Genomic DNA, 23224 nt, shown 5'->3' with positions numbered 1-23224 from the left:
AAAAGAGTGCTGCCAGCTCCAATCCCTCCTTTGCTCAATTAAAATGTCTGGAGAAATATTCGCGTCCGGAACCAGTCGCCCGACATTCTCTGCTAACAGATGGAGGCAGCTACGGAAGATTGCCCTCGAAGAGGCGATCACCACATCTGTGTTCAATCCAACAAACACCTTACCCGAAACCAAAGGTGGCGCCGAGCACCCATATGTCAATATGGACTATGTTGCAGATGTCAAGAATCGACTCTTAAAATCTCGAACTCCGTGTAGAGGCAATGGACAAGGCTGGGGTTGCTCTAACAATTGTTTCCTTGACGATGCCAGGCATTGAAGGCATCTCTGATCCTGCGACTGCTGTAGAAACAGCAAAAAAAGGTCAATGACGAAACACATCAGAGGTACTGCACCGGAAAACACGCCGACAGGTTTCGAGCCTTGGTTTGTGTTGCAATGCAGGATCCACAGGCAGCACCACCGGTTGTGCTCAAATTAACTTAATCCGTTTCCATCAGTGCCTCAAGACTCCAATCCCCCCGGCCCATGACACAAAACAGCTTAGCCAATCCAACCGGGCTGAGCGAATTTGGCCACGGGCTCGCTTGGGGCTTGACTTCTGAAGTCACTAGGCTCAGCCTCGAGCAATATGTTACAGAGGTTCAAACAACTGCATTCAAGGTACTTAAAGCATGATCATCTCTCCTTCCATTGAAAAATCGTTGAAAAGGTCTGCTGATAAAGCACTCCACTGGCCAGGGCTAATGAGGGCATCATGCAACGGCACCTTGAAGGAGCAACAGATTAGGCACCGCCACAATCAAAATTGGGGAATATCATACTCACAACCGTGTCATTCGGATCGTCAAGAGCGTCCTTGGAGTTGTTCATGGATGTTTCTGGCGTCGCGTTGTTTGCAGCCCTAGATGCAGCTCGTTCCACAGCCTTGCATGCGAGCACAGCGACTTGGCGAGAAAATTGAAACGACATACGCCCAGAAGTTAGATGATAGATTTGTCCGAAGTGACCAACCCCAATGTCAAGCAATGCAATATCAGACTGTGCCGTCTTCGTTGTAGGATACTCCAGGATGTATATAAAAAGGTTGATGATCGCAAGCATTGGGAAGTAAAAGGCAGTTCTGTGTTTAATAATAATCAGCAATCTGTTGCATCTAAAATCACGCGTTTGATTCTCTGCAAAGCATGACAAGAGAAATATCAGTATGCATACGGTCCTGTAGAGATACACACGGGCCTACACTCCGTAAGTGTTGTGAGAATGCTCCGTGCAGCCTCGGCCACTCGAGCCGATATCGCCGAAATTGAATCAGGAGAAGGGCCCTCGCGTTGTTTCCTAAGCCGCGACCTGATCCATGGATAGTGAAAACTAGCATACAACGCAATGATGCTCCCGTTGTAGGCTCGGAGCAGGCGAATTGCGTGGGCCTGATTCATGTCCGGCTCTTCTCTGTACGAGGGGGACTTTTTTTGCGGCCTCGCTAGGCGATCGGGAAGTGAGCTGCGCCACTCCTCAAGCTTTTGATCAATCCCTCTTATCTGCTGCAAAAGGTCGTCGGGGGGTTTATTGAGAGATTTGGGAGAGTAGAGACTTTTGAAAATGTCTGCACAGATTTGCGCGTGCCTTATGGAAGCAACAAGTACATCTAAATCTACCGCGCTGCCACTGGGAGTCCTAGTTGGTATTTGGCAGCTAATCTCATCATTCTCGAGCATCTGTAAATGTTATCAGTTCTGCGTTCACAAGACATGGCAATGTGAAGCGCATATGAAGCCAATAGGACAAAACACCTCGCACTTACAGATGGGCGGCCACACCGCAATGCCAATCCCTTATCGTAGCAGTAAATAGTCCAAAAGATACATTCGCGATGGAATTTTTCGCGTTCCGGCAGGCACCATGCGGTTGCAGGTTGCCGGTGAAGGCCTTTGGACTGTGCAAGCCGAGCAGCGGCACCGCAAAGCATATACTCGACCGAAGGACTTCCCAGAAGTTCTGCATACGATGTCTGTCCTCTTAATCAGCAATAGAGTCATATGCAACGCTAACAAAGGGATTTACCATGACGGCCAACGCCTGCACTGCTCTCAAACCACTCGGCATAAACAGCAGGTTGGGTAATTCAGAGAGGGCATTGAAGAACAGTTGCAGGGACTCATCTTGATTTTGTGAGGGGTCTGAACACGTGTAGGCTGGCATGGCACGGCAACCAACTGCATACACGGCATTCCGCAAGGCGTACGACGCAGCGTCTCCATAATCCGTGCCGGCGCTTTGGAAATGACGCTGAAGATGGTCCTCAAAATCGGCACGATCCACTACGCCGAAAGCAGCATCCTGCGTGGAATCGAAGTAAGCTTGTCCTTGGTCAGCCAGCTCACAAATGAACGTCGCAGGTAAATGGGTTTCACCCACATGTGGAATACCGCCAGGCGGTCTCAAAGTCCAGGTCTGGGCCATGCTGCGTTGTGGGATATTGGGACAGCGTCAAGTGCTTGGTCCAGTCCGCCACTAACCCTTGCGCAACCTCACGGAATTCAATGCTGCCAACTTTATCTGAGACCCACCTTATTCCTGGTTTGGAACAGATGGAAAGCCAAGAACCCGGCCCTAGCATAGTTAAAATCATGGTTACAAGGTTCAAGTGTGACACAAGGTAGCGAACCATGATGTTCCCAGTTTATCTATGGTAACGTCAGCAAAGAGTTCCAGGTCGAACTTGATTTGAGTCTTATGCCCACAACGTACGTCCTTTAGGTCTATCGTCGATTCTTCGCTATCGAATTCGGACTCGTCTGGAGTTAGAGCTCCCACATTACTAAATTTTGAGACGCCGTGTTGAACACTCCCTGAATGTAGCTCATATTCAGAAAGTGATGATTGTGAAGCTGTAGTAATGCTCGTTTGTGCTGATTGTTCTACGACAGGTTCCTTCGGGGACAAACCTAATGTAGCGGGTCGCGGTAAATTTGTTTCAAGAATGGACTCAGCAGGCGTATCAGATGCATTTCCCATTGGTTGGCCCAGGTATTGCACTCTGTTTGCATCGCTACATCGCTCCTCAACCCATATCTGGCCGTTGAGAGTAGTATGATGATTCAAAGGGCTGCAATGGTTGACTGCTTCGTTGCGATGCTTGCCCCTTCTACGGCGGTGGGGTGGATATGTACATTCTTTGCCCCGGTCCTATGCTTCAATGTTAAAGCTGGTCTCAGACGGCGGCCAGAAAGTTTCCTACGGAGCGACGAAACGACGTACAAAACAGTTCCCACAGGGTGAAGACCCATTGCCTAAAAAGCGGACGTGAGTACATGTAGCTGGATCCAGTTGGTCGATGGGTTAACTAGACACCTTACATTTTATCTTCTTGGAACGGCAGTATTCGCAGGCACTTGATGATCTGATCGTAGCTCGATGCGACGGAACGAGGCTGGTCGTAACATTGCTCGGACTGCGGATCATGATGAGAGTAGGAGTCGATGTTGTGAGAGCAAGAGGATTCTTTTCTTGTTAGTCTATGGCAGGGTAAGTTATAGTTACGCAGCGAAACGCGGTACTCTGGCTGTCCGTGGCGCGTTGGTGTGTCTTACCCCGCAAATTCATCTTCATCTCTCTTTGCAGCCGTGGACCCACGATATTTGCGGGGGTTAGATCGTTCACCGATGGGTTTGATGATAGATAGTGAGCCATACACAATGAACTAGAACTAGCCCGTATTTCTATATGGCATTCCTTGTATAAACTTGGATGATTCTTGAATTCAAATGCTATTGTTATCAGGGTGATGAGTGCCCAAGGTTTACAGAGTTATGATGGCGCAGCGGCTGCTCATACAGGCAGCCACGCGCTGCGACTGGTCTACGACAAAATTACCAACGACTTGTCCACGGGCTACTTTCAGATCTTGATTTTGGCTTTCCTTGGTATCAGCAGCTGGGGACACTTGTAGCATGAAATTGAACAGGTGCGACCCTTAGCACACATTTTTCCTTCGGTAGGGTCGCTTATAATGCCCATGTCTGATAAACATTCGCTACTAACGAAGCACTGGGTGTTAGAGCTTTATGCCATGTTTCACGAAGCAAACCCCAGTTTTTACTGAAGCAAAAGCCACTTGCAAGTACTGTTGATACGTTGGTGTACTGGTATTTTCTGCTCAGGAGTCATTCAGATGAATGACATGAGCACTTGTAGTATGCGCACCTCGGCCCGAACCAATGTGGAAAGGTTGCTTGTAGATCGGTCAATTCGTCACATTGTGGGGCACTGCGTCAAGGTAACATGCAGCATGCAAGCCGATGACCCCGAAAGTACTTAGACTATCTCTTTTGCCAACCAACAGAAGCTAGCAAACTGACCTCCCTGTGAGTAATGTATGTAAAAAGGGATAAGCAAATCAACCCCCCACCCAACCGTCAAAACAGCATATACCATTATGCTTCTGTAAAACTTGCCATCTACAGGCATCAATGCAAGTCTTCGAGCTAGATCTTGCTGAGGGTAGGTTTTGAACCTGGGCGTCAGGGCTCCTCTACTTGGAGTAGAACGCAAAGTCGAATGAAGGCAAAGATGAAACGAAGCATGGCTTCAAGCAAGCATTAATGACAAGTTGTCAGAGAAACGCATCTGCGGATTGACAATTCATCTCCAGAAAGAATCTGGAAATCAGCCAGAAGCTCGACTTGACGTCTTTGGCAAGTCTCATCAATCATGAAATACAAAAATAAAAAACTCCAATACGGCGGTGTTGGCACTTTGCAGCAATAATCAAGATACTATTGAGCAACCTCGCCAAGCCATGCGAAGGACTTATTCATGAACTCCTCACAACTCGAGGGTTGGTCCAACCCAGGAAGATTCTGCTGAATGGTGAAGCCTTTCTGGGACAGGACCCAGGCAATGCACTTGTAGCTCTCCCTCCCCCAAGTGGGCAAAGAGAGAGGCAGCGTCGTGGCCAGCATTGGTAGCACAGGCCTGATATAATCGCGGTCGTAGATCGCTTCGAGCGTCAGTAGCTTCCATTCGGAGCCAATCTTTTCTAGGCGGGAAACGAAGCGAGTATGGGAGACACAGTCATACTGATGTCCGTCATGATTGAAGCGTATGGAGATAGACCCTGTCGATTCAGACAGGGCCTTGTTGCCGTTCAGATGAACCTCAATAGGGCAAATGGTGTGTATCGCGTTAGTTCCACCCTTCGACATCTGTTTGGAGCCATTGACAAAGCCATCAATGTCACCTTGAAACCTATCATGCCCTTACTCATCAGTAGCAATTTCATTGTTTAGTGAATGGCAGCGGTGTTCTCATACCAGCTAATGTCAATGCGAGTTCGACTAGCATCAGGGTGGTACGCCGCTCGGAGCTTTTCCCATTGGCAGGAGTCTCGATAATAGCGCTCGCGCACAAGGAGCGACTTGATGTGCGATTCTGGATCAACTGCAGCCATTATAGTCAAAGTGATTAAAGACGTTCGCTGAATGATTCTGCTTGAGAAAAAAAAAATCCAGATTTGCCAATTAAATGAGTTGCGGACCGATTTATGCTGGTGTCATTCAACCTAACTGGAAATGCTCGGCCCAGTCAATTCTCGGGACACCTACCAATAGCGGGGAACAAATCAAGTCAGTTATTTCCGAAATGAAGTCGGACATACGTACCGTAGACAAGCATGCAAAGACGAATGCCATCATACCACAACACAGAGGAGGGGCTGTGGCATATGGATAACCAATGGGATAAATATAACAGTTGTGGCGGCGGTTAGGGAGTCGCGACCTAGCGGAAACTGAGTTTTAGTTAAAGTACATGTAGGCTGCCCTGGTAACTTAGGTCGTAAGTAAAGTCTGCTTTGGTATTGAGTTATTGGTGCTAACCCTTTCGATATCTAGAGTTAGAGAAAGAGTGAGTTAGATGAATACGAGCGGAATATAGTGTCTAAATCGGCTTTTCTTAATTTTATTTACTCATAAACCCTGACTCTAGATCTTGCAAATCTTTATAGCTGTTAAAATACTTAAATTGATTAAATAGAGTATATAATTAAGGTTATATAGAGCCTTATATTGGTATAAAGGAAAATATTGCAACGGCTGCTACTAATAGCTACCTATATAATAATATAGAAAATACGCTGCTTTATAAGCTTTATAACTAGGCCTGTATAAGCCTAGTAGTATTGTAGGATGTATTGTAACAAAGGCGGAAATTGGCCTACATTCCAACATATTTTCACCGCCCTGTGCTCTTTGTAGCGCTCTCATATAGCATCCGTGTCACCCTCAAAGGTAACGTCATGCATTGCCAGCACATCCTTACTCAGGCCATTGTATACCTATGGGAAACAACTACATGTATTTCCGTGAAACATTGTACAGGGCAGTGCCCTAGTCTGTGAAACCAAGGGTATATTGCCCGGCGCCTAACATTTGTTGACATTTCTTTCTATTTGCAATCTCTCATTGCGAATGGTTTTGAACAGATAAATTAACGATTCAGCGATTTTAATTTGCAGACCTGGGAGAAGACGAGAATACTCGTCTCTCTTCACCCCTTGGATAGCAAGCGGGTCTCTATTCATTGGAGTATCACGTTACAACCACTCACTTACAATCAAGTCTGTGTTCGAGGATCACAGCTCAGGCTTCCAACAAAGTCAACAAATACCTTCTTTTGATGCTGGACGAGAGACTGGTAGATGCCTAATTCCGTTGCCTAACTAATATGCATGATAAGGTAAAATGATTTGGACTACGAGACTCAATTAACATGATGTCCATCACTTCTTAAAATAACTTGAATAAATATGTCCAAGAATATGTATATTATATTAAACAAAGCCCTATGTCTCAGCGTAAGGAATTGTACATATGTGGTGTTTCCTTCTTGAATCTCTCATTCAATATCAACAGCACATGGGTAGATACACAGGCCTAGACAGTACAGATCTATTCGTCTAATAAGTTACACTCATATCATGCCTAAGTGGCCATGTTATATTGAACGACCTCAATACAGGCTTTGGCCTTGACAGAAGGACATTGAATGACTCTGATTTACGTGTGGGTTTCTACATTCTCCACTGCTACTGTTTCTTCAATGCTAATCACTTAAACATGTCGCGTATCGAGGCTTTTGTTTTAGGCTCTCATCATCCATCCAAAATAACCCAATCCGATGCCCGGGGCTGAATTCGTCTAGCCGTGTCCAATGGAAATAGTCTTATAAGGCGCAAACGGGAGAAATCCTAGATAATTGTTAAGTCTCACCGGTAACAATCACCAGCAGGCATATCACTATTTTGCTTTGGCATGCTCCCTCTTTGTTTCGTTGTTATAATACACGGTGAGTTTTCTTCTTTTATAACTACTTTCGTTATAGCCTCTCGTTGATTCTCAGCTTGGAAAATTAAAGCGGCAAAGGCTTCAGCTCTGCTCGATTTGGCACCTTTCAATGGCTACATTTTCTTTGTCAAAGCACCGCGTAATTCACAGGGCACATCAGATTTGCCATTCCCTTTGACCACTCGAAGTCTTTGTTGAAGTTCTTTGTTGCAAGCGTTTCAAAGCTTCAATGGGAATCTTATTGACGCCTGCGACTGCGAATCTTGCTTTCAGAATAAAGGCTGTTTAAACCGGGGCGTGTCACGTACGCATATATTTATTCTAGGCTTCCCTCGAGCATCGAGGTCGCATTCTCTTAAATCAATACATCTTTTCGTTCCATACTATTGAGAATGTCTAATACCCAACACTGTGGCAATGGCTCCGCGCCACTACAGGGCCCCGACCTCTTTGAAAAAGTAGACGAGAATGTGAGAGCGGGTAAGGCATTCCACAGATTCATAAATCTATGAACCCATTCGCTTACATGCGTCTAACAAACTTTACAGAATTGCCTGAAAACTCAACGGTGGTCGCTATTTTTCATTATCCAAAGCCTGACTCTGAAAATAAACTTAAACTTGCCTTCCAACACTTCACTGGGCAGATTAGAGTGATAGAGAACGGAACGGAAAAGAAATATTTCCTTAAGGTTGCCAAGGGCGACACTGGACGTGCAATCGTACGCGGTGAATTCGAGAGCAACACTTTGCTCCACTCGACAGTACCCGGTTTCGTGCCGAAACCATATGCATGGGGCACCTACAAAAGCTTCCCCGAGTACCGTTTCTTTCTATCTGAAGAGCTGTAAGTATCTCCATCAGTCCTCTTGACCATTTCCTTATTAATTATATTCATAGGTTTCCAGAGCCATTTTGGGGCAGATATGAAACGGCCTTAACCAAGGCATTAGCAAATCTTCACGAAAAGGAAAGCCCTTCAGGAAAATATGGATATCCCACCTCATTCCACTTAGGCCTCTCGACAAACGACAGTGTTATGTGCAAAACTTGGGTCGAGTTTTTCCAAAAAGACATGCAACGACTAATAGCTCATGATCGAAAGGTCAACGGCGAAGACTCCATCTGGGGCGATCTCGGCTTCGTCCTCTGTGATAGCGTGATACCGTGGCTTCTCAGCCCACTGACAAATTCCGAGTCTATTCGCCCCGTCTTAGTTCACGGTAATCTGTACAACGAAGTATGCGGGTTTAAGAAGGATAGTGGGGAGGCTATTGTATTTGAAGCCGCTGCCTTTTGGGCACCCAAGGAATGTGAGTAGACATACATACCCACAAGGCGATGCCCGCATAATTCATGGCTTTTCTCACTTACTTACACCATCTGGATGACTATGCGTTAAGGAGATTTGAAATGAAATTTGATAGAAGTTACATCGAAAATATGCTCTCCGGTACCGGTAGTTATTCCGACATCGATGCAGTGCACTCTAGTTATGCCTAATTCCTCAGTCGCCTCAAGTTATATCACATGTTAGTTTTTTTTTTTTTTTTTTTTTTTTTTCGACGTAAACTCTGGATCTTACTAACCAGCCGTAGTCACTCATACTTGCACTATTCTATTCTGTATGGCCCAAAATCTAGCCATCGAGAAAAGTAAGTCACGTTCCTGTCGACCGGATGATATGTGCTAACGGAATCAGATGTATCCGAAATGCGACCAAATTAGTCCAGCATTACGGAGCTGTATTCAACGGCTTCTACGAAGCCGAAAACGGGTTATCGAAGAGAGTTTAGGTTTGAATTGCTTGTCTATACCCTCAAGGGGCCAGAGTTTTTTTTTTTTTTTTTTTTTTTTTTTTTTTTTTTCTTTTCTTTCTTTTCTTTCTTTGCCCACCGGTTTTCCCGGTCCTAACAGTCCAAATGGAACTTTCATATACGTGTTTCCGAAGATTTCGTTGATTCATCTTAAAGAAATACAAAAATATTGTTCACATGAACTTGGTCAAAACGCAATCACAGAAGTTACAGTCGACGTGATCCAAAAACGCAATATATATAATAGAAGCGAACTAACTAAGCAGGCACACGCCCATCGTCAAGAATTTTCTGTTTAAAAAACGCTATATCTATCTATCTATAATATGGCTTGCAATCTGTTTCCGGCCAAGTAATTCCCATATCCCTTTCATCCAATGTATGCTATATTTCGTGTTCCATAATTTCGTATATGCCAATTCCCATGACCAATTTGCCTCGTCAATCTTTCTCTTTCTTTTGTTATTGTAAAACTTGGATTTTTTTTTTTTCGGTATGTTTAATATGAACAAAGGGAATCAACGAGTGTTCGTGAAGACGATGAGTCGTTGGGGAGCGTAAACGCCAATCTTGACCCCAAGCGAGAAGGCGCACAAAGCGCAGAATAAAACAAAAGAATTAGATGAGGTGCAAAGTGGTGTTTTAAAAAAAAAACCATACCCCAAAGCGCCATCGCAATGCCATTGATAATTCCAAATCGTCAAACCCTCGTTCTGAGGCGTTTGTCGGTGCTCCCCACTTCCAACCCATGAAGTTCGTTCTCTCTCACCTCCCTGTCGCAGCGAAATCTAATACGCGGCAGCGGCCTTGGGCCAACCTCCTCCCGGCGCCAAATAATCCCACATCCAAGAGAAGATGCCGACAACGGGAGGCGACCAGACACCGATGCCCTCGCCCTCTTCAACCGCCGCGGGGACGGCGGGAGCAGTGCGCAGCATCATGTCGTGCGAGGATGTCGAGAATGAAAAGACTTGGACGTCTTCCACTTGGATAAAGTCGTATCCGCTCATGACGTCGTAGATGACCTGTGGCTCTTGAGGCTCCAGATCTCTCCAAGATTTGCGGCTGAAAGGAGGAGTATATACCTTGGATGGTTTGCGAGGCGGGACGCTATTGGCATCAACCGTGATGTCAGCCTTGACATCTGCCCTCGCGCCTGTATTGGTATCCGTCGTTTGATCCACCTTGGTCACCTTTCTGGTCTTGGATTTGGCATGCGTCTTAACATCCGCCTTGGATCTCTTTTTGGTCATAGGAAGCTTGCCCTTGGCGCGGGATTTCCTCTCGGCCTTGCTCGCTTTCCTCTCTTCCTCGGCCTTCTTATCGGCGTCGTCGACATTGTCGGGGGCCACCACCTCCTCGACAGGCCTGTTGTGGATGTTGGTCTCGATGTGAACAAAGCCATCATCTCGCTCTTCCTGCACAATATCGCCCTCCCGGACATCCTCTACAGGATGGGGCGTTGTGACCAGGATAGCTTGAGGAATGCCTGGCGCATCGGTCATCTCTATCAGTCGGTTGTTGGGACCAACGACCGAGTCGACCTCGCGCACCGCGGACGGAGCCGCTGGTAAGAGTCTGGCATTCCTATTCTCGAGCTGCTTGCCAAGATGCATGGTGAGGGCGTGAGTCGAGATCTTGGCGGTTCCGACGACCCATTCATGGCCTGATTTACTGCCCTTGCGAGTGCGAACCGCACGGCCATTTTCATCGCAAACCACTTCATCTTGCTCTTTCCTAGCTTGCGACATAAAGTACACACGTGTCATTCCGTCAGCAGTCAGGGCCTGAAGGGGAGGAATGGCCGCGGCGAGGATGATTGGCGAATCGAAAAAGGTAGATCTCAGCTTTTGGGCACTCTGGCCGTGATTGGCCATGAGATACCGAAGCCAGTTTCCGCTGTTTTGCACAACAAAGTAGGCCGTCTGTGCGGTTTGGGGCGAGACATAGTTCATCTTTCTCCTGGCCACGATGACGCCAGAAGAAGGAGAAATAGCTGCATGAGCACTATTTGTATCGGTAGAATCTGCTGTCACCTGGTATGACGTTTCTGATGAATCTTCAGGTGTCACATCAATGACCTCATCTTCATCGGGCTTCGCATCAATGGTCTCCTCTTCAGCGGTCGTAACATTAGCTGTCTCCTCTTCGGCAGGCGTCACTTCAACGGCCTCGTCTTCATCGGGCGTTACTTCAATGACTTCATCTTCGTCTGGCGTCGCTTCAACAGCCTCTTCTTCGTCTAGCGTTGCTTCAACAGCCTCTTCTTCGTCTAGCGTTGCTTCAACAGCCTCTTCTTCATCGGGCGTCACTTCAACGACCTCGTCTTCGTCAGGAGCCACATCAGGAGCTTCATCTTCGGCATCCGCAGTAGAAGCACCATCAGCCGTAGTATCGGGCGCCTCAGCTTCGGCATCCGCAGTTGAAGCACTATCAGTCGTAGTAGGGGAATCCTCCTCGACAGCAGAAGAAGTAGATGCTTCCTCCTCGACAGGCGCCTTGGACGACTCAGAGGAGGGATCCTTTTCATCCTGCAACTCAGAAGAGGACTCTTCGGCAACGACCGACGATTGTGCGGTTTCAACAGAACCCACGGAGCTAGCGTCAGTGCCAGGCGCATCTGTAGAGGCGACGGTGACATCGGAGGTATCCGAAGTCTTTCTAGGTCGAGTAGAAACGTCGGGCTCCTGGATAGGAGCAAAGCTAATGTCCGGAGGGGGCAGTGGGCTCTGCAGTGGCGTGGGAGGCAGGATGTTGGGGTCGGAGGCAGGGTCTGAAAAGTCGAGACATATGTTAACAATGTCGCTTTCCCCTATGTCCTCCATGTCCCATATGGCCTGGTACATACCTTTGCCTCGTTTCCTGATGAATCGAGCCGCCTTGAACTCTGATTTTGATGAAACGCCATCGACTCTGGAAAATTGGGGGTTAGTGTCATCGGACGGAACATGTTATAGTTGCAGTGTGAAACGTACAATCCATGCACAATGTCACCAAGGTCCTTTTTAACGCTTTTCACGTGTGTTATGGCCCTTCGAACCCTCTCTTTCAACCGCTTGGAGGTCTTGACAGTGTCAAAGTTGGCAAGAGGACTGTCAAAATCTGCTCCCTCGGAGTAGGAATTGAAAAAGTCGAGCGTTTTGTTGTTTAGTTTGGTCTTGAAGTAGGTCTTTGCAATGTTGGGGTATTCTTCATTGCGAAAGTGGAGGAGAGCCTGCTCCGGATCTTTTGGGTCCTGCCCAGACTTTGGAGTGCGTAGTTTGACGCAGATCTATGAGACAGGTGTGGTCAGTGTTCTCGCTCTTCTTCTTTCTCATCTAATCCCCCTTCTCTCGTTATGGTAGCAGCCAATTGGGGGGCAATGATGACTTACAGAGTAGGGAACGAGAAGTCCAGGCTTCTCCTTGGTCGGCACACAGCCCTTGATGTACAGCCATTTCTTGGTCTCGGGGCTGATATTCTGCTCGATAAACTCGGCAATGGCCTTATTCTGAACCCACGACTCCCCGCTTACATCTTTGGCGACGTGCCATGCCTGAAAGTAAAACGTTCCATCAGAGCTTCCACTTCGCCAAGTCATAGTAAGAGCACGTAGACTGGTGAAGGGTTGCAAAGGGAAGATGGACCGTTTTCATAGGAAAACAAAGTCCCAACAGGCAGAGACGGCCAAGGCAAAAGTAGACTCTGAGCCGCCAAGTAGAACAAGAGGAAAAAGACAAAGAGAAATTATCAAGACAAGACGGGTTGGCGCGAAGATGGGTTTGCATCTCACTCCTCCCACTACGACAAGACGACTGGCCAGCCATTATATTATCCCGGAGCATCCCAACCGGCCGCACCCTTGAGTCAAGTTGAGTGTGCCTCGGTCGTGGCCATGCATGCGATTCGCCTGCATAGATGGGCATGCCGGCTTCACCAGGGTGACTAAAGCGAAACAACTGCAGTTGGCTGCGGAGACGGGCTCTCGCCATAGCACCCTGGCCACGTAGCGAAGCCTACGTGCATGGCGATACTGCTGGAGGCGTCTTATTGGTGGCTGCTGATATTCAGTCTCCATCCGGCCCGTCTGCATTGCAGCCTTATGCAGACACATTGGTCGAAACATGGCCACGACAAAGGCCCCAGTTTCGGCGTGCTGCGCTCTGGCCCTCACGCGACGCCGCTTTTCTCGCAATTCAGGAGGCGCTGGTCCTTTTTGGCCGTTTGGCCGTTTGGCATTGCGTGTTGTCGCGGGTCGCATAGCCGGGACGGGACTGGAGAGACGTGGGCGCAATCAACGCATGCTCTTTAGCACACGGCCATTCACAGACTGCTCTACACGTCTTCTCCGCAGGCTATCATTATGGCCAGAGATAAGCGTGAGGAGGTCTGGTTTTTTCGCTTCTCCCGTAATGCCCCGAGCATCGCATCATGACGCTGCTGATGTGTCACAAGTCTCGCTATAAAATGGGCTCGGGGATCCCATCATGGAGCGCTTATCAAGCATTGCAGCGCTGCACAGAGTGCAGTTACAGTATAATAAGCCCGGATTGCCCAACGCCGCTCCGCAAATGCACAGCACATGTTGTTATGCCGTCTATCCTGGCCTCTGCCCTGCTCCAGATGGCGCGGCTGTCTCGTTTCTCTCTGACTGCTTGGGCTCGGGTCTATTGCCTGGTCCAGGAGCTCTGCCCGCAAGATGGCACGAGCGTCTCTTGCAGATGACAGAGCTAAAACAGGACCAGATGACGTGAAGGGAGAGGGAGAGGGAGAGATTTGGAAGAAGCTGATTGATTGCCTAATACGCCAAGGATAGAACATGACAGGACAGGACAGGACAGCAGTGCTGAGCCATCGTTTTCCGTGTCGTGCTCACCAGCCACTCAGGCAGGATAAGAGATAGAGGCTTGCCCTATTCCAGGTACTACGCCATACGCTTACCTCGTACCTGTGCCTGTAGCAGTAGCAGTAGCAGTGAGGCGTAGTCCGTAGTCTGGGCAAACGGCCGCTGACCAGGGAAACATCGCCATGACGCAGCCACCAGCCGCGAGCCACGTCGACAGCAAGGGATTGACTGGATGTGTGGTCGTGGCTCAATTGGCGCCCGACTTTGTGAAGCTGCCGTGCTTGTACCTTGCGCTAGACGCTGAGCCAAGCCACACCAGGTGCTGTAGCTCTACTCGTTAGGCACGGGCACAGGCACTGAATGCTCCGTAGTTGGTACATATGTACTTTGACAGCAGTCAATGGACGCAGGGGGAGAGGGATGAAATGGTTTACCGCCTGCTGTACACCGTCTTTGGTACCTTCTTGGGCACTAATAGGCTATAATGGTAATTGGAAGCCTGAGCTCTGATAACATTGGATGGATGAAATCAAACTGAGAAAATGGCCACCCCGAGCCTAATCGATAATAGGCACCCAAGTTAATGTGATCAATATTACGTGCATCTGTTATGCCCGATATCCCTGGTACATGTCCACGATGACGACGCTCCTCAAACGCATGTGATGGCTGTTGGTAGCAGTGACCATGACTCTAGCAGTGGAGGATCAAGCATCAAGTACCCACCCCCGCCAGCAAGTCCCTGTCCGTCTAAAACAAAAAGAAAGGGACCTAAACATACTATACCCACTCACCTTGCGGAACGGAACCGAGCCGCCGAAGCTCCGGAGCTCCAGACTTGACTTGATCCCTAGAACTAGACAACCTCGACCAGCAAACACGGGCAAGCTAATCTTGTCTTCCATGTGATCTGTTTGCTGTCGCCCTGTTAAGCTGCCGTGCTAACCCATCCTGCTACTAACCTCCAACCTGATAACTGCCGATCCGTGCCGCTGGAGCTTACTCATGATCCCCGCCCCCCCCCCCTGCTCCGAGATCGGTCTCCTGTCGCCCAACCAGCCACTCACAGCCCGTATGATGAGAGCGCAGCTGTTTCCCGCCATGCGATTCGATCGCTGGCTGCCATCGCCTACTATCGGTATCGGCATCCGCATCAGTATCCTATCGATACCGAGCACAGGCTGAATCTGAATTACTAACTCGCCGTGCGTTGAGCTCGTCTGCGTGACTCTGTTTTGATTCCGCTATTTGGATTTCTATCTATTGTTCGATCCTTTTTTGTTGTGATTTCTGTCGTAATCAGAGGCAATTGATGCTCCCAAGGTTTGCCGGTGCACATCCTGAATTGGCGTGGGTAAACCTTCAACCGGCGTCATCTTCTACTTGCCAAAAGACCAGAATCAGATGATGGAAGGACTGATGGACTGACCTGCTGCATCTGGCCACTCAGCAATCCAATCCAATTTCAAGACGCCAATTCTAAAGCCTCTGCGTCTGTAGTCGTCCATATTCACCAATTCTCTTCTCCTTCAGTGCTTTCAACCACAGTATCCCCCATGAAGACGGACGACGCAGTATCGCAACCGCTGGCCGCGCGCATGCCCACCATCGCAAGCGCAATCACAACCACAACCACAACCGCAGCCACAGCCACAACCTCAAACTCAAGAGATGGCCATCGCCTCCCAATGGCCATGACTTCCATGTCCGCCCAGTCCCAGCCGCAGTCCAAATGGAACACCGACAGACTCGCCTGGCGCCTGGGCGCAGATGCGACGAGCGCCGCATGCGCCGGCGCCCTCATCGCGCCCATCATCACCATCATTGACCGGTAAGCAGACAGACACTATCAGAGACAGGCATCTCGCGTATCAGACGGGAATCCAAACAAGAAAACTGACCTCACCTCCGTTCCTCAAATCAACAGCTCCATTATGGAAAACGCCTCCGGCCGCAACTCCCTCGCCGCCTCCATCCGCTCCTCTCTCCGCACCCTCTTCTCCCGCCCGCAAGCTCTCCTCCTCTCCCGCCCATGCGCCCTCGTCTTCGCCCTCTACGCCGGCACCTACATGACGGCAAACTCCCTCGACACCGCCGCCTCCACAGTCACCAACCGCCCCGCCAGCGCCGTCACCTCCGGGCCCGGCAAGTTCGCCGCCTCGTCCGCCGCAAACGTCGGCCTCTGCGTCTACAAGGACCAGGTCTTCGTCCGCCTCTTTGGCCCTCCCGGCGCCGTTCCTCGACCCGTCCCGCTGCCGAGCTATATCCTCTTCACGATGCGCGACTGCTTGACCATCTTCGCTTCCTTCAACCTGCCGCCGCTCTTGGCTCCGTGGATGGACACCCGCCTCTCCGACTCCATGCGACGCTACGTCTCCGGCCTGACAGCAGCCCAATTCATCGCCCCAGCATCCGTCCAGCTCTTATCCACTCCTGTCCACCTGCTCGGCCTGGACATGTACAACCGCCCCAACGGCGGGTGGCGCCAGCGCTGGCAAGTCGTGCGATCAAACTGGCTCATCAGCACAGCCGCGCGCATGTGTCGCATCATACCGGCATTCGGCGTAGGCGGAGTAGTCAATATGAAGACGAGGCGGCATCTCATGGAAAAGATTGCGTAAATGGCTCCGCAGCCTGTTTTTGCATCGTTACTGCTATTTTTCTTCTTCTTCTTTTGGCCTTACTTGCATACGAAGCGATGTGTCCATGGTTCATTTTGTTTTGGCTGGCTTCTTCTTTTCCTTTTTCTGGAGGGCTGGGAATTAATAGACCTAAAGGTTGCGTCTTTCGAGTACTGTACCGACCAGTACAAGCAAAGTCATTATTTTGATAGACAGGTAAAGGATATACATACAGGGGATTGCCATGTAAACTATTCTCCCTCAAAGCCAGCAACTCTGGCTCTATAAATACAAATCACACAGGCAAACAGCCGTCTACCGTCTACCGCTGATTTTGCTCTCTGTCAGTTGAATTGTATCTTTTTATTTGCAGTTCTAGCAAATCTTCCTACCGAAGAATTTTCATCTGTCCATCCATACATACATTGTCCCCGATTCTGTCTCGCAGTCACTCTCTCACACACACGTAAATACCACTCACTCAGCTACCTGTCTCTAGCGAAACCCTTTCTCCCCTGTCTCTCACACACCGTCTTCAGCATATCCATCTCCCCATATCTAGCGAATTTCATCCACACTCAAGCAAGGTATAATTCCACTCTTCATCTCTCGCAAAGAGAAAGAGAAAAGAACAAACGAAAAAAAAAAAAAAGCAACCGGGGTTCGGCCCGACAAAACATCTGATTCAGGGGTTCGGCCTTGAAAAAAAAAAGTGAGGCCGTCTCCTTCCCAAACGCCCGTTCCGAGGCTTGGCCAACCAAATCGTATCTGAGAAAACAAATCATAAAACATGCCATGCCTTTGACGCACGGCAGGCCTAAAAAAGGGTCTTCTTATCCGGGGACCATGGGTAGTATCGGATAAGTAAATTGAAAAAAGTCCAAGAGGATTTTGTGAGAGGAGAAATAAAACTGTCATCGGACGGGCCATGGCACCTTGCAGACTCCATGAATTACATCGTCCGGTTTCTATCAGCCGACTAGGACATGCTTTGGAGAATCAAGGTTCCAGGGAGAATAATCCAGGTCCTGGTTCCGAGCGGCAATGAGGAAAAGAAAAGAAGAGAAGAGAAAAGAAAATCAATTCCAGCTGATTGAGAGGCGGGTATCATCAGTACAAGACGTTGATCGCCGTGACTCATCGCGTCGTGACAGTACCTACCCCACGGCAGGCGGTCCGGGCCGTTCAAAGAAAATAGAAAAATATAGACATCGAATAGTTAATGGGCTCCCAAGGTGCGGTTACACCACTTCAACGTACAGCATGAGCTTCTCGTTGCGATTAAGGGCATCGTCCAGATCGGCGTCATTCGTCAGGCTGGGCTTATCTCCCGTCTGCTCATCCTTGTAAAACAGCTGAACTTGCTCGTTTGGCGATACTTTGAGTCGATCTCGGACCTTGTCACAGAGTTGCTGGAACTGGATGTCTGTGGGAACCCGAATAGCAATGAGATCGCCATTGTAGTACATTTTGATCTTCATGGCGGCTCCGGCTTGTGGCTGCTGCCCTTGTTGAGGCTGCGATGGCATCTGCTGCATGACTAGTGACAACAAGGTCAGTATATTTCATTCGTTGATGGGCCCAAGGTGCCGAGAGTGGTTGCGGGAAACTCTTACCTGACTGCGGGTTGCTGACTTGTCTCGGGGTAGCTGAGAGACCAGTGTATCCATTGCCGCTCAGATTGTGTCGCGATGACTGTCGCGAATCAGGGTTAGCATGTGACCCGGACGATGAGCCATGAGAGCCCTGGGACAGCCGGTATTCCTCTTCAACGGTGGCAGGGTCCATCTCATAATCGCCTTCTCTGGGAGCAAAGAACTGCTTGACAAGTGTGCAACGAGCGATATAGGGGGGCTGGCCTAGCAGGTTCTTCACATATGCATCCAGGTTATGCAGCCTTCCCTCGGTGATGGCATCCGTCACATAGCTCACGGGGCCAGGCATGTAGGGGAGTGTTCGCTTCTGGGTTCCAGTGTTGCCCGCCTCGGCAGGGAACTCGGTGAGAAGGGCAATCTGGAAATCGTAAAAGTCCTCATAGTATCTGGACAGTTCCCAGTGCCGCCCATCTTCGAGCTGCGTCTCGATAACAAACCAGTACTTGTCCTCCGCAAAGCAGTAGCGGGGTATCCGGGCAGAGATAGGGGCGTAGAGCTCCGTGGTCGCGCTCGATACAAACTCAGGCTGCTGGGGAAGGGCAGCAGGCTGAGGAGGGCCGCTTACGGCGCCTTGTAAGGGCTATTGGGGGTTCATTAATGCCTGATCAAAAGGCAAGGTTGACGGAGAGGAGAGCAAGAGAGCAAAAACGTCGAAAGGGAAGCAGGCGTAAGGGGGGGTAGGGTTGGCGGAGGACTGACGGAAGGGGGAGGACAAAGAGAGAAAGCAAGAGAAAACTAGAAGAGGGAGAGGGAGAGGGAGAAACAAACAGAAAAAAAAAACCGAGAGAAAAGAATTGAGACAAGAGTGGAAATGTGCAGAGTGGGGTGAGCGAGACATGACAACAGGGGAGCGAGGGGAAACATAGCCAGGCGGTACAGAAGATAAGGTGAAAAGGGAGGGACAGGAGATGTGATGAATAGCACAAAGACTCACCTGAGGTGCATTCTGGATGCTCATGCGCTCCATACCCTGCTCCAGTGGCTGGGATGGTCCTCCGCCCTCAAACTTGCCCAGGGTAATGCTGCTGTTTTTGTAGGCGGTTGCCATCTTCTTCCACTCCTCGACTTTGGGAACACCCGCCTTTCTGATGGCTTCTGAAGGGTTCTCAATGGCCTTGCCCGTGCCCATATCACGGAGCTCAATAAAGGACACTGGAATCAAGCCAGGGCCACCAAGTCGACCAATGGGTTTGGCGACGAACCACTCCGGGTTGGACTGAGCAATGACGATGATGGCTTCTCCCGCCTTGGCCTCGAGCTCGTCGGACCTCTCTGCATTGAAGTCGTACATGACAACGCCATAGACCATGGCGCCTTGCTTGGCGGACTTGGACATTCTTTGAGATGCGGGAGCAGATGCGCCCGGGGACTGTATGGAGTGGACTTCACCGTAGCCAGAATCGTGGTCTGGGTTCTTGTTTGCAGTTTGCGGGCGACCACCGTCTGACTGCTGGCTGTCCCTCTCAGTCTTGCCTAGGGCCTGGAAAAAAGCTACAGGCACGAGACCACGTGCGTCAGGCAGCGCAGGGTTGCAAGCTTCGTACCAGTCGGGATCGTCCTCACGGCCGATAACGTGGAAAAAGTCGCCTTTAGAGAAGCCTAGTTCTTGGGCAGAGCGGGCTTCGTAGTCGTAGAGAGCTCGGATAACCTGCGTATGAAATAAGAAGAGGGCCCCTCAAACGTATCGCGTTTACAACTACTAGGAAGACCAAGAAAAACGACGTAATGAAAATGCCATTGCCAACGCAGCTCAAGGGGAGAAAAGACCAAGGGAAACGGGAGCGTGGGGCTGCTTTTGCGCGATAATGTCTTGTCATGCGACCTTGTCGACTCAACACAGACATGCGTAAAGCAGGAGGAGGAGGAGGAGTGGGAAGGGGGGAAACGCAGCACACTGATCAACGAACCTTCTTGGGCGGAACGATTGCGACAGCAGCTTTGGGGGTAATGGAGATGCTGTGTTGCTTCTCCTTGTCGCCCTTGATAGACCGACGGAGCGCCTGTACCAAGCCCATGGCTGTTAGTCTTGTTTTTCCTCTCTCTTTGTCCGAAACTTCGTCGCAAGGGAGCTTGTTATGCTTGTTTTTTTGTTTTGTTTATCTGGTTTGCGCGTGTGGTGGTTTTGACTGAGGAAAGGTTTGGAAGCAGGCAGCTGGCATGCCAAACACGATCGATATACCAGAGGCATCGTGTTGCCGGTCCGGCGGTTGGGGAGGGGAGCGGTTTAGAGCTGGCAGCGCATGACTTGCGCAGTTGGCAATGACGCACCTTCATGTTTGTGTAACAAACTGTGGACGGACTGACCGGGATATGAGCGGCACGGCGATGCTGTTCCTGGTACGGCGGAGGCGGGTGCGAGAGGACGAGGGTATGAGGGTATGCGAGTATGAGGGTATACTATGTCGAATATAGAATCGGCGAGGGGCGGGTCTAGTTTCGTGCGAGCTCGCGATGTCGACTGGTGGGCGAGGGGTGCGCAAAAGACTGCGAGCGACGCAGGGAGGGGGTCGATGCCAATGGCGAGCCGGCAAACGTCGATACACGCAGAGCAGGGCAGAGCAGAGCAGAGCAAACTGCGGTGCGCACGGCAGAAGAGGGCAAAGAAGCAGAAGGCCGGCAAGATGCAGAAGGCAGCTCAGTCCGTCGCACACGAAGTTGGTTGCGCGTGCTAGCAGGCAATATTAATACTAGTCTTGCGTCCGCTCTAGCCTCTTTGTGTAGTGTCGGCTGCGCCTCGTGCTTCTAGAAAGTCGAGCCTCGTGCCGTTGCAACACTCACGTTTTTTTCTCGTCCCAGGGCCTGAGATTTCGGCGATGCAGGCTGCCGTCGAGGAATCGTGCAGCTGGGCTTCCGTGTGTCGTGTCGCAATCAATCTAGTCCAAACCAAACCAATGCGATGATGATCCAAGTCAGTTCAGTTCAGTCCAGTCCAGTTCAGTCAGTCACTTGGCAGACGGTGGTGGCGCAATAGCGTAATCAATCTAGCACCCAACGGGCGGCGCAAAAAAAGGGTCTCTCAAAAAGATTTGATATTGGATCGAGGGGACTGTGGGCGGCAAAAAGAGGCTGGCTGGCGCCGAGTGAAGCGGCTGGAGCAGATGCAGATGCAAGAAAAGAATTGCTCTACTGGCCAAAACGCCTTTTACCAAGTTGTGGGTGGGAGGGAGAGAGCAAGATGTAGGTGTAGGTACAGGTACAAGTGCAGGATACAGTAGCAGGTAGGTACATGTGGACATCAAAAGGCAGGTGGTTGCACGAGCAAGGTACAGGCAAGTACTCCCACGCCTGTGTGCGACCCGACACTACCTGTGCGTGACCCTCGCTTCACTGCCAGCTGCTTTGTGCTGCCCCCAAGCAGGTACCCAACAGCGCGTGGTGAGACAAGGCAGCGCCAGAAACAGGGAGCCGCTGCTGCTCTACAGCCATTACGAGCACGCTCTTGAGGCCTCGTACGGAGTACAGGTACAGGACCTGTCGTCTGCAGTAAGCCTGAGAGCAAACCTGTGGCCTGTTGGAGCTGCGAGAGCCTGAGCAGCCGGGGCTCCAGGTGGGCTACAGGGGGCCGCAGAGGGGGTGCTGGTGGGCTGCAGTGGGGGCGGCCAGCGTCCAAGCGCTATCCATAGGCCCGCGAGCCCTGGAGCAAAACGCCCAGAGCTGCCAATGGGCGCTGCGGAACGGCCAAGGGAGGGGCATGACAGCAAGGGTTCCATGTTGCCTCTCGAGGAAGCTTGGACGGAAAAGACTGGATCCATCAAATGTGTAAAGGTTGCATCTTTTTTTTCCTCGTCTACGCATTCACTCGCTAACATGACGTCCAGTCTCTTTGAGTTGCAATCTTCACGGCCTTGTTCCCGGGCAGCCGGTAACGGTACATGCACACACAGGCGCCTATATCCACAGAGGTGCATGTACCGGTACTTGTGGTAATACTGTAGTAGACATGGACTGGACGGGATTTGAAGTACCTATAGATGTTTAACGCCTTTGTACGGAGTACTTGGATCTTATTTATAGAAAGTTGAGTACCTCATCCATACACTCTTGTACATGTACCTGATGCCTGCCCAAGGTGTGCTCAGCGCCAGCCTGCGCCGGCGAGGCTGAAATCGCTGCACGAGTGTAACCTCTGTTGGGCAGCCATTTCATTTTACTTTCACATCACTTCATTTCCCTTGCTTCACACCATGTTGCTTTGCTGATACAGTTGATATACCGTGCATGCAGAAAAAAAAGAGAGAGAAAATTGGTCCCCCCCTTTACTTTGACATGACTAGACGGCCTCGTCTTAGCAGATATTGACTCAAGTCTTGTGTTAGTGCACAGCTGCCACAACGCAACCAATGGACCCCAAAGCCTTACACACTCGACGTTATAATTACTTCCATGCCTGAAGAGAACCACATAGATAAGACCCATGGCACTGTAGCATTAGGATTTGCACAAAGATAGAACCCCTTCTTTTGTCCCCCAATACACAAGGCAACGTAAACCATTAGTCGGATCCATGGATACTATTCTCAACATCAAATCAACTCACTCAGCTTTTACCAGCATCTCTAGCGGCCATCAGCTGCTCCACCACCCCTGTCTGCATGCTTCAATTTAGCGCCATCCATCACTGACCTCCCGATGGTGAAACGAGAAACTTTCAGGCCATTGACAAGGAGTTGCGCTACTCAATCACGCCCGGCAACTTATCGATTACGCCAAAGCATTCCTCCTTGTTTCAGCTTAACTTTTTCTCCCTTCAAGTCGCTGAACAATAGAGTGAGTTGGTATTGGAACTCCCAACGACTATTGATGATACTCCTGCTTACCTGTTATGGCATGGACTGTAACAGCTGGAGGCGATAAAGAGGAGAAAGCAGACGTCTCGAAAATTCAAGTTTGATCAATTGATGACTGCTCCGACTATGTAATAAATGTACAACTACAGTCGGAAACGTCTCTGT

At 49.9% G+C, this 23224-nt stretch overlaps 6 protein-coding genes across 6 annotated transcripts; 2 read left to right on the top strand and 4 right to left on the bottom strand.

Annotated features, from left to right (window-relative positions):
* Positions 1-795: 795 nt before the first annotated feature.
* Positions 796-3027, bottom strand: TRIVIDRAFT_226056 (uncharacterized protein; the record flags this gene model as incomplete). The annotated part of the gene is made up of 7 exons (XM_014096656.1): positions 796-1132; positions 1225-1727; positions 1814-2020; positions 2074-2369; positions 2428-2622; positions 2678-2696; positions 2761-3027. 7 exons carry the CDS (start codon positions 3025-3027, stop codon positions 796-798), a joined length of 1824 nt encoding a protein of 607 aa, XP_013952131.1.
* A 1760-nt stretch (positions 3028-4787) lies between these two features.
* TRIVIDRAFT_67153 (uncharacterized protein) lies at positions 4788-5461 on the bottom strand (the record flags this gene model as incomplete). Its single annotated transcript, XM_014096655.1, has 2 exons — positions 4788-5259; positions 5325-5461. The coding sequence occupies 2 exons, from the start codon at positions 5459-5461 to the stop codon at positions 4788-4790; spliced, it is 609 nt and encodes a 202-aa protein (XP_013952130.1).
* Positions 5462-8040: 2579 nt separating this feature from the next.
* TRIVIDRAFT_129753 (uncharacterized protein) lies at positions 8041-8675 on the top strand (the record flags this gene model as incomplete). Its single annotated transcript, XM_014096654.2, has 2 exons — positions 8041-8201; positions 8279-8675. Coding segments are annotated over 2 exons (558 nt in total), but the record flags the coding sequence as incomplete, so codon positions are not given.
* A 2024-nt stretch (positions 8676-10699) lies between these two features.
* Positions 10700-12751, bottom strand: TRIVIDRAFT_231727 (uncharacterized protein; the record flags this gene model as incomplete). Its single annotated transcript, XM_014096653.1, has 4 exons — positions 10700-11944; positions 12020-12084; positions 12147-12442; positions 12545-12751. Coding segments are annotated over 4 exons (1812 nt in total), but the record flags the coding sequence as incomplete, so codon positions are not given.
* A 2948-nt stretch (positions 12752-15699) lies between these two features.
* Positions 15700-16617, top strand: TRIVIDRAFT_45121 (uncharacterized protein; the record flags this gene model as incomplete). Its single annotated transcript, XM_014096652.1, has 2 exons — positions 15700-15827; positions 15924-16617. 2 exons carry the CDS (start codon positions 15700-15702, stop codon positions 16615-16617), a joined length of 822 nt encoding a protein of 273 aa, XP_013952127.1.
* A 659-nt stretch (positions 16618-17276) lies between these two features.
* Positions 17277-20287, bottom strand: TRIVIDRAFT_182629 (uncharacterized protein; the record flags this gene model as incomplete). The annotated part of the gene is made up of 4 exons (XM_014096651.1): positions 17277-18134; positions 18253-18852; positions 19117-19920; positions 20180-20287. 4 exons carry the CDS (start codon positions 20285-20287, stop codon positions 17859-17861), a joined length of 1788 nt encoding a protein of 595 aa, XP_013952126.1.
* Positions 20288-23224: the final 2937 nt, after the last annotated feature.

The sequence above is a fragment of the Trichoderma virens genome (genome assembly GCF_000170995.1).
Source record: "Trichoderma virens Gv29-8 chromosome Unknown TRIVIscaffold_87, whole genome shotgun sequence".
Taxonomy (NCBI): Eukaryota; Fungi; Ascomycota; class Sordariomycetes; order Hypocreales; family Hypocreaceae; genus Trichoderma; species Trichoderma virens.
The sequence above is the reverse complement of the archived record's forward strand: the minus strand, read 5'-3'. Positions and strand labels throughout refer to the sequence as shown.